Consider the following 14,678-nt stretch of genomic DNA (forward strand, 5'->3'; position numbering starts at 1 on the left):
GCTTCATCTCCCTGTTGCATCAGCAAATAGTTACTTCACACGGTAGATCATGTACTAATGCTAAAGATGCTATGACCAATAATACCACAGTTAGCATCATTAGCAACATGCATATTTCCTTGAGAGAGAGAGAGAGAGAGAGAGAGAGAGAGAGAGAGAGAGAGAGAGAGAGAGAATATGAAAAAAAGAATAAATTATAGCCTACTATAATATATCACAACCAATGCAAACCACTGACCTTACCTGTATCATGCTGGGCACCACATTCTACTTAGGGCACAAAGAAGCTCGTAAACACAATATTACACAATCTCCAAAAAACATTTATTATAACTGTGACAAGCTTTTAGTTACGCAACACATAAGCTTGCTGTTGCTCATGTAATAGAAAATAATAATAATAATAATAATAATAATAATAATAATAATAATAATAATAATAATAAGAAGAAGAAGAAGAAGAAGAAGAAGAAGAAAAAAAAAAAAAAAACAATAGTGCTGGTCAGCAACTCGATCGTCCTTCAGGTAGTAGTCTCGGTTTCTCGCAGGCAGCAGCTCACTTGCCGGGGCGGGATAGAGGCTTACTAGGGCCTGAGGCAATGACGTCACTCTCACGAGGGTGTGAGTCACAGCTGCCGCCGGCCGGTCGATTATGTGCTACTCGTACTCGTTCCATTCCTCTGCTGGCCCTCCACCTCCTTCTTTGTAGATGATGTCATTGCTTTTTGCACCAAGCACGAGTGCATGACTAATCGCATTGAATGCACTGGGATTTACGTACGTACTTCGTTATTGTTGCTGTTGTTGTTGTTGCTGTTGCTGCTGTTGTAGTTGTTTTTGTGCGTATTCTTGTTATTGTTCTTCTATCACCACTCAGTGATATAATTTCGTGGTAAAAAGAAAAAAAAAATACAACAGCCAAACACTTCCAGCGCAGCCCCCACGTTCCTAACAGCACCCCGGCCCAACACCGCACACCCCAGACCCCACTCCGGATGCTCATCTTGATGCCAACACGTTTCTGCTGGCGCGGTGCGTTCGATCCTTCTTGGAAGAGAGAGGGAACAATGTGAATAAAAATAAATGAATAAATAAATGCGTCATGTGAGGAAGGAGGATACACGTACGTGGCTTGGTGAGTTGTTCCCAACCCTTTGATCTAGAGGCTGTTCTTCCTTGGTGAACGTTCTCAACACTATTAAATTTTGATACTTGTCTTATGACATTGATGATGAAAAGCCCACTCGTTTATATTTTTTTCTGGTTATTATGTCATCATTCACAAACCTCGATGCTTATCTATGTGTACTTTTATGAGTTGTAGGACTAGTCATTAATTGCTTATTTTACAATCTAGTGAGTGAGTTGGTCATTTTTGCTTCCTCCTCCTCGTCCTCCTTCTCCTTCTCCGCTTCTCATCAGCATCCATTCATCCCCTTATCTTCTGCTTGCGCTGCTTAAATAATGTTAATGCTTCTAAGAAAGCAACAATACTTGCATTCTTATCAATATATTGCTACTCAATAAATATGATATTAATTGATAATATAAATAACAATAATGATATAAGACGAACATCAAGTACAAAGTGAGACGACGATAGGAGGAATACTCAGGAAATACCACATTCTCAAGATATCTAGCTGGGTGAGAGCGAAATTCTTTGTTACTGCATTAGTGCAGACTGTATAATGAAAATGTAAGATGTCATTCATAAACGAACTGTGAGGTCAACAATGTCTGAGGGGAATGTAAGCTAGCCAAACTCCAAAGTGTACAAGATGTCCCGTGGGGAAAGTTGCATATTCACAGATGTTAAAGATCAATAAATCACGTCAACATCCTGGTGAAATTCAATGTCTAAGAACGAGTATAAACAAAGTAACGTCCACCTCTGCTGCTCTTTTAAACTCACCTTCACTTTCATCCACTGCTATCTCCTTTTTTTGCACGTCATGTAACTTTTGAACCATACATGTGTGTCACACATATGTATGAGAACGTGTGTGTGTGTGTGTGTGTGTGTGTGTGTGTGTGTTACACACAACTTACAATTATGATAATGCACTAATGGTGTATTAAGACATATAGTATAATATGCCATGCACGCATTCATGGATTCATGTACGTAAAGGAAAGCATCCAATATTATACTCAACAACTCATGACTATTAGTATGGCTGGTTCACGTGTAAAGTACGAGTTTATTGCTAAAGCAGAAGAGTAGTTTACTTAATAAGAGACCCTTCCCATCTCTATCCCTGCTGGGTTTTAGCGCAATAGACATCGCTACTCCCGAGTAATATCTGTTCGCAGTGGATAAAAAAAAAAAAAAATTGCCTTATGAAATACGTACTGTACTTGATATTTCTTTTTTCATTAGAACATCAATACTAAAAACCGGATATAAACAGACATCAATAGAGGAAAGAAGAATGTTGTAATGTCACTCTCTGATACCTCTTACCCTTTAGTTTAGACTTTAGTGGATATATATATATATATATATATATATATATATATATATATATATATATATATATATATATATATATATATATATATATAAAAGTGTGCAACAAAAATTAGTGGTGTCTGCAGGAAAATAGAATAAATAAAAAAATATATATATATATATATATATATATATATATATATATATATATATATATATATATATATATATATATATATATATATATATATATATATATATATATATATATATATATATATTTTTTTTTTTTTTTTTTTTTTTCCTGCAGACACCACTAATTTTTTGTTGCACATATAGGATAAAGAGTACGAACATAACTCACGTTCACTATTCTTTTACCGTACTAAGATATGTATGAGACAGTATGTATGTAAGTATTGTCATGTGAGTCATTATTGCTCCCTAGCTAGTGGCAACGTATGTATATTCGGCCACTTTTGATAAGATAGACCGCACCATCCTGTCCCCTCACCATCGTCCCCACGTCAAGAAGAGTCTGTCACGAAGTAATATACTGTTATCTTGCCCAAAACCTTTACTACAATATCATTGTCTACTTGAAACTGATTAACATAGTTCCGAATACTCTCTCTCTCTCTCTCTCTCTCTCTCTCTCTCTCTCTCTCTCTCTCTCTCTCTCTCAACACCGTGTCTCGGATGTACTTTTTTTCCTGGTGCTACATGTGATTACTTGAAGAACTGTATATTCACGTTGAACAAGACAATTATTATGTACATCATCATCAGCAGCAACAGTAGCAGATTCTATATTCTTTCATTACTCAGCTACCCTTACTTTGCGTTCAACTAGTCAAATCTCTCTCTCTCTCTCTCTCTCTCTCTCTCTCTCTCTCTCTCTCTCTCTGCATTTTGTCTATGCGTTTGATTATGGTTTTCTGTTTCATCGTTTATATTTTTCTTCTTTTCTTCTTGAATATTTAGGTCTTTCTCATTGCATCGCTCCTTACCAATATAAAGAAATGTATCTCTTTATTCTAGTCCAATATAGAATGTTAATGGTCAATGTCACATAAGAAAGTGTAGGTCAAGAGAGATGACTCATTTTTGTTCCTGATTCAGCGTGTGTGTGTGTGTGTGTGTGTGTGTGTGTTGTAGCAACCTCGGGGTTTTATCGACCGGGATCCCACATCACGAGACAGCGTGTAAGAGGGAGGAGCGTAAATACGTGTATAATCAATCCTCCGTTCCTCAATCGTTGCCACTCACCACCACCAGTCCAACCACGCACGAATTCCATCGCTGGGTGTCTGTTGTTTTCTCAAACGTTTGACTGTTTCTTCCTGACGTATATAGCTAAAGTTTTGTATAGCTTTCATAGGTGTTTTCATCATTATGTTGATTGTGTAACCAGGATTCCGCAGCATCAATGATAAGAAGATATCATATACACAGTTAATATCGCAGAAAGTCGTCTGCAATATTTTATGCTCAGTACGTAATGACGGGGGTAAATTTATCATACTTCATTCAGTTTTCACACTCGTAATCCCGTCGGCTGGTGGGAAAGGATAGTCTTATGAATAACCATATCACATCTACTTATCACCACAATCAACACTTATCACTCCAGCGTCCTCTCTTAACGCTGTAGTATCTCCACTAGAGTCAAACTTCTCTTAACTTCACCTCCAGCTTCTCACCTACTGTACATTATACGTGAAGACGATATTACCTCCGTTGGCTTCATTCACCGACAGTAGCATCATATTTGTTGTCAGTAATTTCATGAATATTACAACAACAAAAATAACAATAATTGTGACCGCGACTGTTGCAGCGTGTATGAGAGAGAGAGAGAGAGAGAGAGAGAGAGAGAGAGAGAGAGAGAGATTCATTAAGCTTCACTTTATTCATCTCTTCTAAACTTTTCTTCAATCTCTCTCTCTCTCTCTCTCTCTCTCTCTCTCTCTCTCTCTCTCTCCATGAACGTGTTAAGGAGACTGACCAATTATTGAATATATATAAGGAAATGGAAAGCCCGCTAGATATGTTGCTCACAAAAAGTTGAATAAGAAAGGATTCCACTTGGTTCACTGTATTTACGGTAGTTTTGGCGTCCTAATACTCCTTTCTAGAATATTCAAACTTAAAGGAAGGTGGAACACAGAAACAGGCATAGTGCTCCAGATGTTCACAAGTAAATATGATTAAAAGAGGGAAATGTTTAAGAAAATGAATAAACAAATAAACTAAAATAACAGTAAATTTCATATTAGTATGGTGGCCAGAATAGTTTTGAGTCACTGCCGCTTGTAGTTTTGCACATCAGGATGAATAACTTGAAAAACAGTTACCATAGAGATGTAATAAGTGATGTAACATAGTGATGGAATATGAGAGATTGAATTCGGCTAATTATTGTCTATGAGTTGAGGCAAAAAGTTTCTATAATTACATTCCCAGTTCGATGAATGCCGTGTCTTGTATCTTCTCTCTCTCTCTCTCTCTCTCTCTCTCTCTCTCTCTCTCTCTCTCTATATATATATATATATATATATATATATATATATATATATATATATATATATATATATATATATATATATATATATATATATATATATATATATATATATATATATATATATATATATATATATTTATTTATTTATTTATTTATTCTTTTTTTTTCCTTTTTTTATATCAAAATTACAACAATTTGTCTCCTTGTCACTTCACGTTATGGCACATTTCATAGCCCCCTCTCCTATCGTGTACGTACTAGAGTAATTTTATTCAATGTCACTGGAGGTGAAGGGACACTTGAGTGGGAGTTACATGAAGAAGCATGAAGTCAAGCGGATATGAGCAGATTAAAACAAAGGCTAATAAGTGAGGAGGTAGAATGGAGACATGACAGTTGGACTTGGAAAAAGGGATGAACAAGATAAATTATTGCTGACTAGATATTGAAGCTCCATATTCTACCAGGGATTAATAAGGTGGAGAATTATTAAACTAAGACAGGGTTTCGTACTACTGGCTTCCTCTCTATTGTCTCATTTAGTATTGCCTTCACCATACAGTTATATTGCATAGCTGTTACAATAGATTTTAATTCCATTATTTCACATGATCCATCTACATTTATTGTTTCCCTCCATCCCTCTACTTTTCTGCTTACTAGGAAAAGAAGGCCCTTTAGCTCTCTCTCTCTCTCTCTCTCTCTCTCTCTCTTATAGTTGCTTTATTGTTATATATAAGTGTGTGTGTGTGTGTGTGTGTGTGTGTGTGTGTGTGTGAAATCTCCTCCAGACTTGCAGTAGCTCAAGAACAGGGGTTAGTCGGTAGAGACGATAGTAGGAAAATTTTTAGCGGGCTACGGACCATTACATAGTATGGTGCAACCTATGCTGTTGCCTCCACTTCGCCTTCTGTTTATTTTCCGCTTCACGTGTATGGAGCCCTATAAGCTTTCGTCAGATATATCACCTTGTAGTAATCCAATTATTATCTTCTATGAATGACTACTATGTATTGGTGATTGTGGGAAAAACACGAAAATAAGTCAGAAATAAGTTTCTCTTACATTGAATTTTTTCCCCTGTTTCCTCTTGTACTTTGCTCCCTTAGGAATACATAGTGTTATAGATGAATCAATAAACTTAAAAAAAAACTAAGCAATCAGAATAATGGTTAGAAATGTTATTGAAAAATAATTTCACATAAGAAGTTGAAGTTACTGGCATCTTTCATACGCACGTTTCAGCATGAGCACCCCTGCGCAGAACCCCCATCTACTCCAAGAGCGATCAGCGCTCATAGGTTAATATACACTTTTCGGAGTAGAAACCTGGTATTATAATGGGTATTAATAACAACAGAGTTAAAACATGTCATGTGTATGGGGTGAAAAAAGCATAAAAATGTTCACTATTCGTGTAAAATGCATAGTGGGGAGGCTGCGCAGTCTTCTAATTTCTGATTGGCTGTCAATGACGTCATGGAAAAGTATATATAGAGTGCAACGTGGCAAAATTCGTCCAGTTATATGTTCTGTGTAAGTGGAGGTTGTGCTGCGGCTCCATCGCTCTTCTAAATGGGATATCTTCCGTATTCATCATATATTTCGGGCATCTGAACTTCTGGAGCTTATCACCGTTCCTGTGAGCCAAAAGGCTAAGGAATCACTGCATTCGGGAAGGTAAATAACTTGTTTTAATATTGCTGTCATTGTCATTCCGACAGGCAGTGGCGTTACCTAATCTGTATTTTGGTGACGATTCCCATTTTCATATAATTTTTTTTATTATATCAGGTGTAAGTTATTGTAGCATTCTCGCCGGTGTAGTGACGGATTACCATATATATTTCAGCTATTCCCGGCAGCGTTTCGTGTTGGAGTAGGGACTTCGATAACTTACAGGGAAAGTTCTGGATGGTGGGTGTGGGGGCAGGAGGGGTAGTTGCATTATGTGGTGCAATACGTATGTTGAGTTGACTTAGATTCCTCCCTCCTTTTACCATGGCACTGGTTTTCTTTTACACGACGTTTTGTGATTCTTCTTGGTTATTTTTACTGTAATTTTTGGTATGTATTGAAGTGAAGAAAAAAAATACCGCGAGTGACATTCATAAATTCATACTGTGGACAAATGTGTATACCTTATGAATTAGTAAGTAGAAGCCTGTTATTACGTTTAATTTTATTTTATACATGCATAGCGAACTTGCACGCCTAGCCTTCGTGAAATCAATCAGAAAATAGTTTACGCTGACTACTCACCGTCATGTGATTCCTGACGTAATGGATTTTTCCCCCGAAACTTGACTTACTGTACCTTTTGGAGGACACTTGCATTTTGATAACGAGACAGAGAGACACATGCACAGACTGACTGATTTCTAGTTAATCGTGTCCGACATTTCAAATTAGGATAGGAATCATTATAGTTATGTACATAGGTTTAAAATGTCGGTAGGAATAACGGGAGTCTAATAGAATTTTCCTAAGTCATAATTATATTGTACATATGTAATGGTGTAATGTTTTAAGGGACTGACTTTGCCGCTGTGTTGACTATTTTATATTAGGTAATAGAAGCGTAAGACTGGATCTTTACGTGTAGTGCGGAGTTAGGCGCGCCTCTCTCTCTCTCTCTCTCTCTCTCTCTCTCTCTCTCTCTCTCTCTCTCTCTCTCTCTCTCTCTCTCTCTCAATTGCGACTTTGCTACTTTTTTTTTTCCTGATGCGACTCCGCTGCATTTAAATCTAGACTTAAGCGCGATAATAGAAACTTACTTTTATAAGAGTAACGCATATTTGTTTATTTATTTATTTATTATTATTTTTTTTTTTTTTTGTAGTGTAAATTAATATTTACACTTCACCCTCCCCCATGTACTCTTGGGCTGTTATACTGCCTTTTTTCATGTTCAAAGTCGCGGAAAATTAGCGACTTTATCTTATTACTTACATACTAGGCGGCGAAAAGATTTATGATGTTACTCCCGGTTTAATGTTAGCTAGGTAAGCCTTATCACCGGAAGTGAGTGGCTGGTACTGGTAGAAAGCGCTGATGTGGCACTCTGCCGTCACCATGACCAAGCGCTTTCTCTTCACATCCGAGCTATAAGGAATAGATAGGTCTCCCCTTCCTTATAATAAGTAATTTTTTTTTTTTTTTTTTTTTTTTAGAGAGAGAGAGAGAGAGAGAGAGAGAAGCAAGCCCCAGTTAATGCCTTCTGACTCAATTGTCATAAGTTTACCACGATATTGTGAAACAAAATCCTAGGAGGGTTGCCAACAACCCCCACTTGTCTACCCCCCCAACATTGGTGATGATGGATTTAACTTCATTCCACAAAATGCGTACGGGTTCTTAGCAGTTGCTTCCTTTATGTGGATATTGTAGTAAAGCTTGCTTGCAGTGTTATCTTCGTTGTTAGTATTAGTGGTCTTATTGAAATCTTAGGTAAATCAGTGGGGTAGGCTAGGGATCTCACCCATACAGTTATACACTTTATTCATGGTGTATGCCTTGGTATGGTGATATAATTATGTTGTAGGGAAATGTGAATTATTAACATTTTGGTTCATTGTGACTCCTCCAGGCCAGGCGGAACCGGCTTTCCCTGAGAGGCGTTTACCAGCCCTTCAAGATTAATACTCAGACATCATTGTTGGACCCAGTGAGTATATGAGCATAGAAGTGCATGGAATATACAGTAATTTTCACTGAGCACCACATTTGCCCCTACAGTTCCTATAAACCTACTACAATTTGTTACTGTATTTGGTCTGCTGGGAATTGGCCAGCCTTGACCACACCCTGTAAAGTATTCTGCATCATTAAACTGGAATGTATGGCCACAGTATCTGGGAATTTGCTGCTGCTGATTTTGTCACCAGTAGTGGGACTGGATTAAGGGAATTGTGCATTGTGCTCTCACAGTCCTTTAGATGAAGCAAGAAATCAAGAAGTATAAAAAGGTCTTCAGCAATCAGGATCTTGAACTTGTTCAAGCATCCACAACTGACATGCTGTAAAGTTCTGTTGCATTCCTAAGAGTGCATCCACACTGGCAACATTTTTCTTCTCAGACAATTTGAAAAACCTATTGTAAACAAGAGTCAACATTTGGATACATATCAACGGCATTGTTTGTCCCAGGGTTGACAACATTAGCCAAGTCTGGAGATATGATCATACTTGGATGGTAGCTGCTTTCAAAGAGGTGTTGAGTGGGCATCACTGGAGATGCTGTTGTAGAGTGGATGAGATCTTTATACAATTCAAGACATTGTTTCCATGTACAGTATTAGAAGACATTACCCATCTGGATGCAGAAAATAAGGTATGTTCCAGGATTTTCTTTGGATACCCAGATATGGTTTTCAAGAATTTGTTGCCGATTTTTTTTCCTTATTATTCGTCACCGGAATATCTGTGATCTCGCAGTGCACATCCTTCCTCTTGAATTTACACTCATGAAGTACATGGATGGAATGCCAGAGCAAGACGTGGATAAAGAAACCTGTTACTTTATTATCTGGTTTTGAGACCATTATGTATAATTTGAACCAGGTATGATGATTGGAGTATGTGTCTCTGCCTAAAAATCTATCTCCCCAACATTGCCATGGTTACTAACATTGTAGCCCCACTGATAGTAACCAGTCTTCAGCAACATATGGTTGATGAGTTCCCATCTAGTTGATTATTTGGTGTTCCCAACATGTTTTGTTGCAAGTGTGGATGCACATTAATAATGCAGTAACTTTGTTACTGTAAAGTTTAAATGTTAAACAACAAGGAACTTCCATACATACATGATGTATTTATTCATTATGGAGGCAATTAATTTTTACAAGAGCATTTCTGGATATCCATGTAAGTATACATACCTACTTGTATATTAAGACAAACCTACCATAGGTTTACTCTTAATGCCATTACAGCCATATTCAGCAGTTACTTATTAACATATGGCTCCAGGTGAAAGGTGATCCCTTCAAAGCAGTGGCCCTACTTGTGGACACCACCAGCTCCAGCCTTCTGGATTCCTGGCAATCTTCTCATCTCTAGTTGGAGGGATAAAGACCCCAATGAATGGCAACATTCTTAAATCATTGACTACCCTGAAATAAAGACTAATGACCAGACAAGTCAATAGATTATAGCAAGTGGCTGTAATAAGATGTAACATGAAGAACTACAAGACTGGTGCAAAATTTTGAGTTGCTCATACAATGTGTAAGTGAATTCAAGCAAACAAGAAGTTTAAGCAAGTCCAAGATATTGAGTAGGGCAAGAAATGCCCATGATGGAGCACCAGTTTGTGGTAAGATGCCATTTCTTCTTGCCTTATACCAAGCTATCAAACTTGATCTACATTAAACCAAAAGTGATTATGGTATCACAGTTTGAAGTTGGTTGTAAGGTATTTAGTTTTTTCATTGTCTTTATGTGGACTGCATGTGTAGAAAAGAAAGTAAGATAGACCAGAGCTGGCTAGCCTTGGAATGGGTAGGTTTTGTGTGTATCAAATTGAATCTTTACCAAAGAAGAAAAGATTTTTTGTCTTCTACAGGAAGTTTATGTTTTTGTTTGTTAGATTACAGATACTGCATTTAATCATGATAAGTATAATGGGTACAAAAGAAAATATCTCAATAAAGTGGGATGGAAAGTGGTGAACTAAAATGCATATGAGGTGAGGTAAAAGGAAAGTGAGGTTATTCAAGCTTTCACTTTAGATTAGATTAAGAGTCAAATGTGTCCTGCTTAAGGAATTCTGTCTTATTTGGCTTTAGTAACTTAGATATTGATCTCAGAATTTTACACTTACAGTTAGAGTTGATTTTCACCCAAATGTAAAAAAAAATTTCTTAGGTTCGGTTTGTATTTTCATCAAACAGGCTCCGCAATGCTTCCTACCAGCAGCGAATCCACATACAAATATGCAGCCTCGCCTCACTTCGAGCCTGAGGGTGACTCCAGTCAAGATCCAGATTGGAATCCCCTCAGACTGTTTGGGGACCACTGCAAACTTTACCAAGGTGAGACTGACACACCTATTAAAGGTATTTGTTTATGAGAGAACACGATTCATAACTTGGTTAATAATAATTATGCTAGTGTTAGCATTTCAGGTTTTCAAAGTATAATTTTGTTAATTTCAGTTGGCTGTCAAGAAACTTAAATGTTAGTTTACTTCTTTCAAAGTAAAGATGATGATTGATGTTTTTGAGTTTACATTCTTATTCCAATTTCAGTGAAGGTCTGTTTTAGAATGAAATCTAAGGAATTTATAACAAAAATGGAAAAAGGTTAAAAAAAAAGTTTTCTATGGAAAGTGAGACAATAACTACTTTGACTCTTTTAAAGATAATGAAATCCAAGACCAATTGTTTTATTCAATATTGTAATGTTAATGTTTAGTGGGTACAATCATTGAAGGTTGTGCAGAGACTGCAGTGGAAGAATAGCAAATAAACAAATATTTATGATTATGCACATTTTTGTTTCATCTCGAGCACACACACTATATATAAGTAACCTCAACCATGATGGAGGTAGTGTGGCAAAATATTGCTACATTTTGGTTATTTAAAGTTGGATAATTTCCCTGACATGGATATTAAATGGTATTTGTTATATTTCATCTGCAGCCTATGCTGATGCTGTACTTCAAAGGAGACTACGTTCAGGGACTGGAATTCAGAAACATCTCGTATCACCAATTTTACCACAGCCTCACAGCATAAACTTCCAGGACATGGATTTCAGAATCCTCATTGAATGAAGGTGCATACTTCATAGCACATGTCAAATTTTTATCTACAGTTCGTGCGGGTAGACAGGCAAAGTGGAGGCTGGGCCAACTACCCCACTCAGGAACCGAACATGGGAACCACCACTATCACCACCACATCCACTGAGCTACACCCTAATAGTGAGTCTCCCTCCCCACATGATTGAGCATTGTATATTTGTGACTTATGTTAATATTGTAAAACACCTTAGTGGAACTATAGGGACAATCATAGATGTCACACACACACACACACACACACACACACACACACACACACACACACACACACACACACACACACACAAAATTTTTTTTTCTCGTGGCTCAGATTCCTCTTGTGTATGTAATTATTGAAGTGCTCTCTCTCTCTCTCTCTCTCTCTCTCTCTCTCTCTCTCTCTCTCTCTCTCTCTCTCTCTCTCTCTCTCTCTCTCTCTCTCTCTCTCTCTCTCTCTCTCTCATTTACAATTTATAGTTAAAATTCCCTAATTTCTTCAATCCTTACGAAGCTTAAGATGTGTATTTTGTACAATATTTTCCAAAATCTTTACAGGAATGATTGGTGTAGATCAGGTGGCTTGCAACGTCTCCCTGAAGAACATAGCTGAATGCTCAATGCATCTGAATCAGCCTGCAGGCACCTCAAAAATGGCTATCTTTGATGTGGCAGCAGAATCTTCAATGGATTCAGAAAGAGAGTTGCTGTCATTTAAACACACTGAGGATTCGTCCTTGCCTTCATGTGGTTCACACATGGCAAACAGTGTTCTATCAACTGAGGGCACTAAACTGTCAGTATCTCCATGTGGTTCCATGTTGGATAGTGGCCTTCCCTCAGAGGGACTCCCAAATGTGTACAGCTTGGGGGATAACGTCCTTAATAATGAGAGGCCCTTATCTCCTTCAGATTTCCTTCAGCAAAATCCAGCACCATCTTCATCACAGATGCAAGACATTGAGGTTTCGCCAATAGTAAATGACTTGATAGATCAGGTCTTGAAAGAAAGTAATCCCATGAATGGCACTCCGCAGCTGGATATTGATCTGGATCTGGATCTGTTCAATGACCCTGATATCAATCAAGATGTTCTTAATGATATTGTGCAAGAATGTGGCATCTGGGATGAGGTGAGTAGTTCTTTAAGTAATGGTGTGGGAGACGGGAGGAAAAATGTCACTTATAAAACCAATGTACTAAGTATCTTTGTTCAGTGTGGTGTGGTGATGGTCATTCTTTTCATTCCACAGGCTTAGAAATTTAGATGAGGAAATGGTTAATTGTAGAAGCCGGATTTTTCTTGGCTGCACCATTGTTGATGCTAAGGGTTATGTATGCAGTACAAGTAGATAATTCAATTTACAGTAATAGGAAAGCATTTGGTGTTTCTTCTTATAAGTACTAAAGTTGTTTATTATGAAGTTTTCTCAGTAATGGTTTCATATTACAGATAAACAATGGAAACCATGTCCAGTGCAGTAAGAAAGACATGGCTACTATCAAAATGGAGGAGGAAATCCAAGCCCAGTGTAAGAGAAAGATGCCTAAATCAGAAGTAAAGAAGGAAAGCCAGGTGCACTATACAGGAGAATTGTCTACCTTATCAGTACCAACCACCATGGTCCAGCCAACTAGGAACCAGGAGGACTTCGTGGGACCAGTGCGAACTCGGCAGACAAGGAGGAGTTCTAGGAATTTAGTAAGATACAAGATAAAGTATTTGGATGATGAATCTAGTGCTGCAGAGATTGCAGTGAATACAGAGTTCAAGAATTTGGTGGGTTCTACATCCAGTAGTACCCAAAGCTCAGATCAAGATGATGTAAGAGAACTGACAGGGGAAGAAAAGTACAAGAGGAATCGTGAGCAGAATAATGCTGCCTCTAAGCGATGCAGAGAGAAGAGGAAAGAGAAATTGGAGAATATGAAATTGGAACTTATAGAACTGGAAAAGAAAAATGAAGGCCTAAAAGACAAGGTGAAAAGGCTCACATCGTTACGTGATGACTTTAAAAAATTTGTCTATGGAGTTCTGTTTGACAGAATGGCATAGAGGTAAAACTTAGTTAAATAATAAAGATGGTGCAGATTGAATTAAGTAACAGAAATGTAACCAAGGCATTTAATGTTAGTCTTAAAGACTGTTATTATTATTATTATTATTATTATTATTATTATTATTATTATTATTATTGTTATTATTGTTATTATTATTATTTCTTCTCACACCAGAGTATGTTATTCAAATCCCAATGACGTGATCCAGCAGAAGTAAGGCTTGTCATTCATGTGTGTATCTGAGCACATTTTAACCCAAGATGTGTATTGCACTATAACTGGTAGGATCATTAATAGATTTTTTCAAAGTACTATATTACAGGGTTTTGAAAATACCATAGGTGGTGTGAATTCAATATTGTGATTAATGTGTGTATTACCTGCCATTCTACAATATAGTAACATACTATTAGAACAATATCGGGCTCTGGATTCATTAATGACAAGATTTTTGTAGATTGTTTTGGCAGGCTCACTGTAACCCTATATTTGAAAATAGTTTTGATACTTTGTGGTATTTCAAGCAAATAAAAGTATAAATTTGAATGATCTTTTCCCTAACTCTTGTTCTTGTTTCTCTCTCTTGAAATTAACTATAACTAGGAAGAAGCACAACTGACAGTTGGTTTATTGGCCTACTATATAGACGGGGTAAGTGTATGTAAGGAAGAAGAGGATAAACACTTAGGTGCGTTCACACAATCGGGCATACCCGCCCGGGAATAGTGATACCAAATCCTGATCTATTATGCACAAGCTAGGAGGGTGACGAAGGTAACGTCAGAAGCTAGAGAACTACGGGGAAACCTGAACGTGCAGTTGCCTGTGAGTGAGCTTCGACGAAA

The 14,678-nt window shown here is 37.3% G+C and overlaps 1 protein-coding gene across 3 annotated transcripts; it reads left to right on the forward strand.

The window, feature by feature from the left end:
* The first annotated feature begins 6,494 nt into the window (after window positions 1-6,494).
* LOC123498544 lies at window positions 6,495-14,379 on the forward strand. Of its 3 annotated transcripts, XM_045245731.1 has the most exons (6): window positions 6,495-6,662; window positions 8,572-8,649; window positions 10,880-11,020; window positions 11,808-11,916; window positions 12,331-12,905; window positions 13,226-14,379. In XM_045245731.1, the coding sequence occupies exons 3-6, from the start codon at window positions 10,922-10,924 to the stop codon at window positions 13,826-13,828; spliced, it is 1,386 nt and encodes a 461-aa protein (XP_045101666.1). In that variant the 5' UTR covers window positions 6,495-6,662; window positions 8,572-8,649; window positions 10,880-10,921; the 3' UTR covers window positions 13,829-14,379. The 3 variants fall into 3 exon arrangements, with proteins under 3 accessions (XP_045101666.1, XP_045101667.1, XP_045101668.1); XM_045245732.1 differs by lacking the exon at window positions 8,572-8,649; XM_045245733.1 differs by lacking the exons at window positions 6,495-6,662; window positions 8,572-8,649 and having other exon boundaries at window positions 10,881-11,020; window positions 11,633-11,916.
* The last annotated feature ends 299 nt before the right edge of the window (window positions 14,380-14,678 follow it).

Source organism: Portunus trituberculatus, chromosome 48 (assembly GCF_017591435.1).
Source record: "Portunus trituberculatus isolate SZX2019 chromosome 48, ASM1759143v1, whole genome shotgun sequence".
Classification (NCBI taxonomy): Eukaryota; Metazoa; Arthropoda; class Malacostraca; order Decapoda; family Portunidae; genus Portunus; species Portunus trituberculatus.

Excerpts from the sequence above, each read along its gene's own strand:
- LOC123498544 (XM_045245731.1), top strand. The coding sequence starts at position 10,922 with ATGCAGCCTCGCCTCACTTCGAGCCTGAGGGTGACTCCAGTCAAGATC. Across the intron at positions 11,917-12,330 it reads CACTGAGCTACACCCTAATA|GAATGATTGGTGTAGATCAG; the intron begins GTGAGTCTCCCT and ends AAATCTTTACAG. Across the intron at positions 12,906-13,225 it reads AATGTGGCATCTGGGATGAG|ATAAACAATGGAAACCATGT; the intron begins GTGAGTAGTTCT and ends TTCATATTACAG.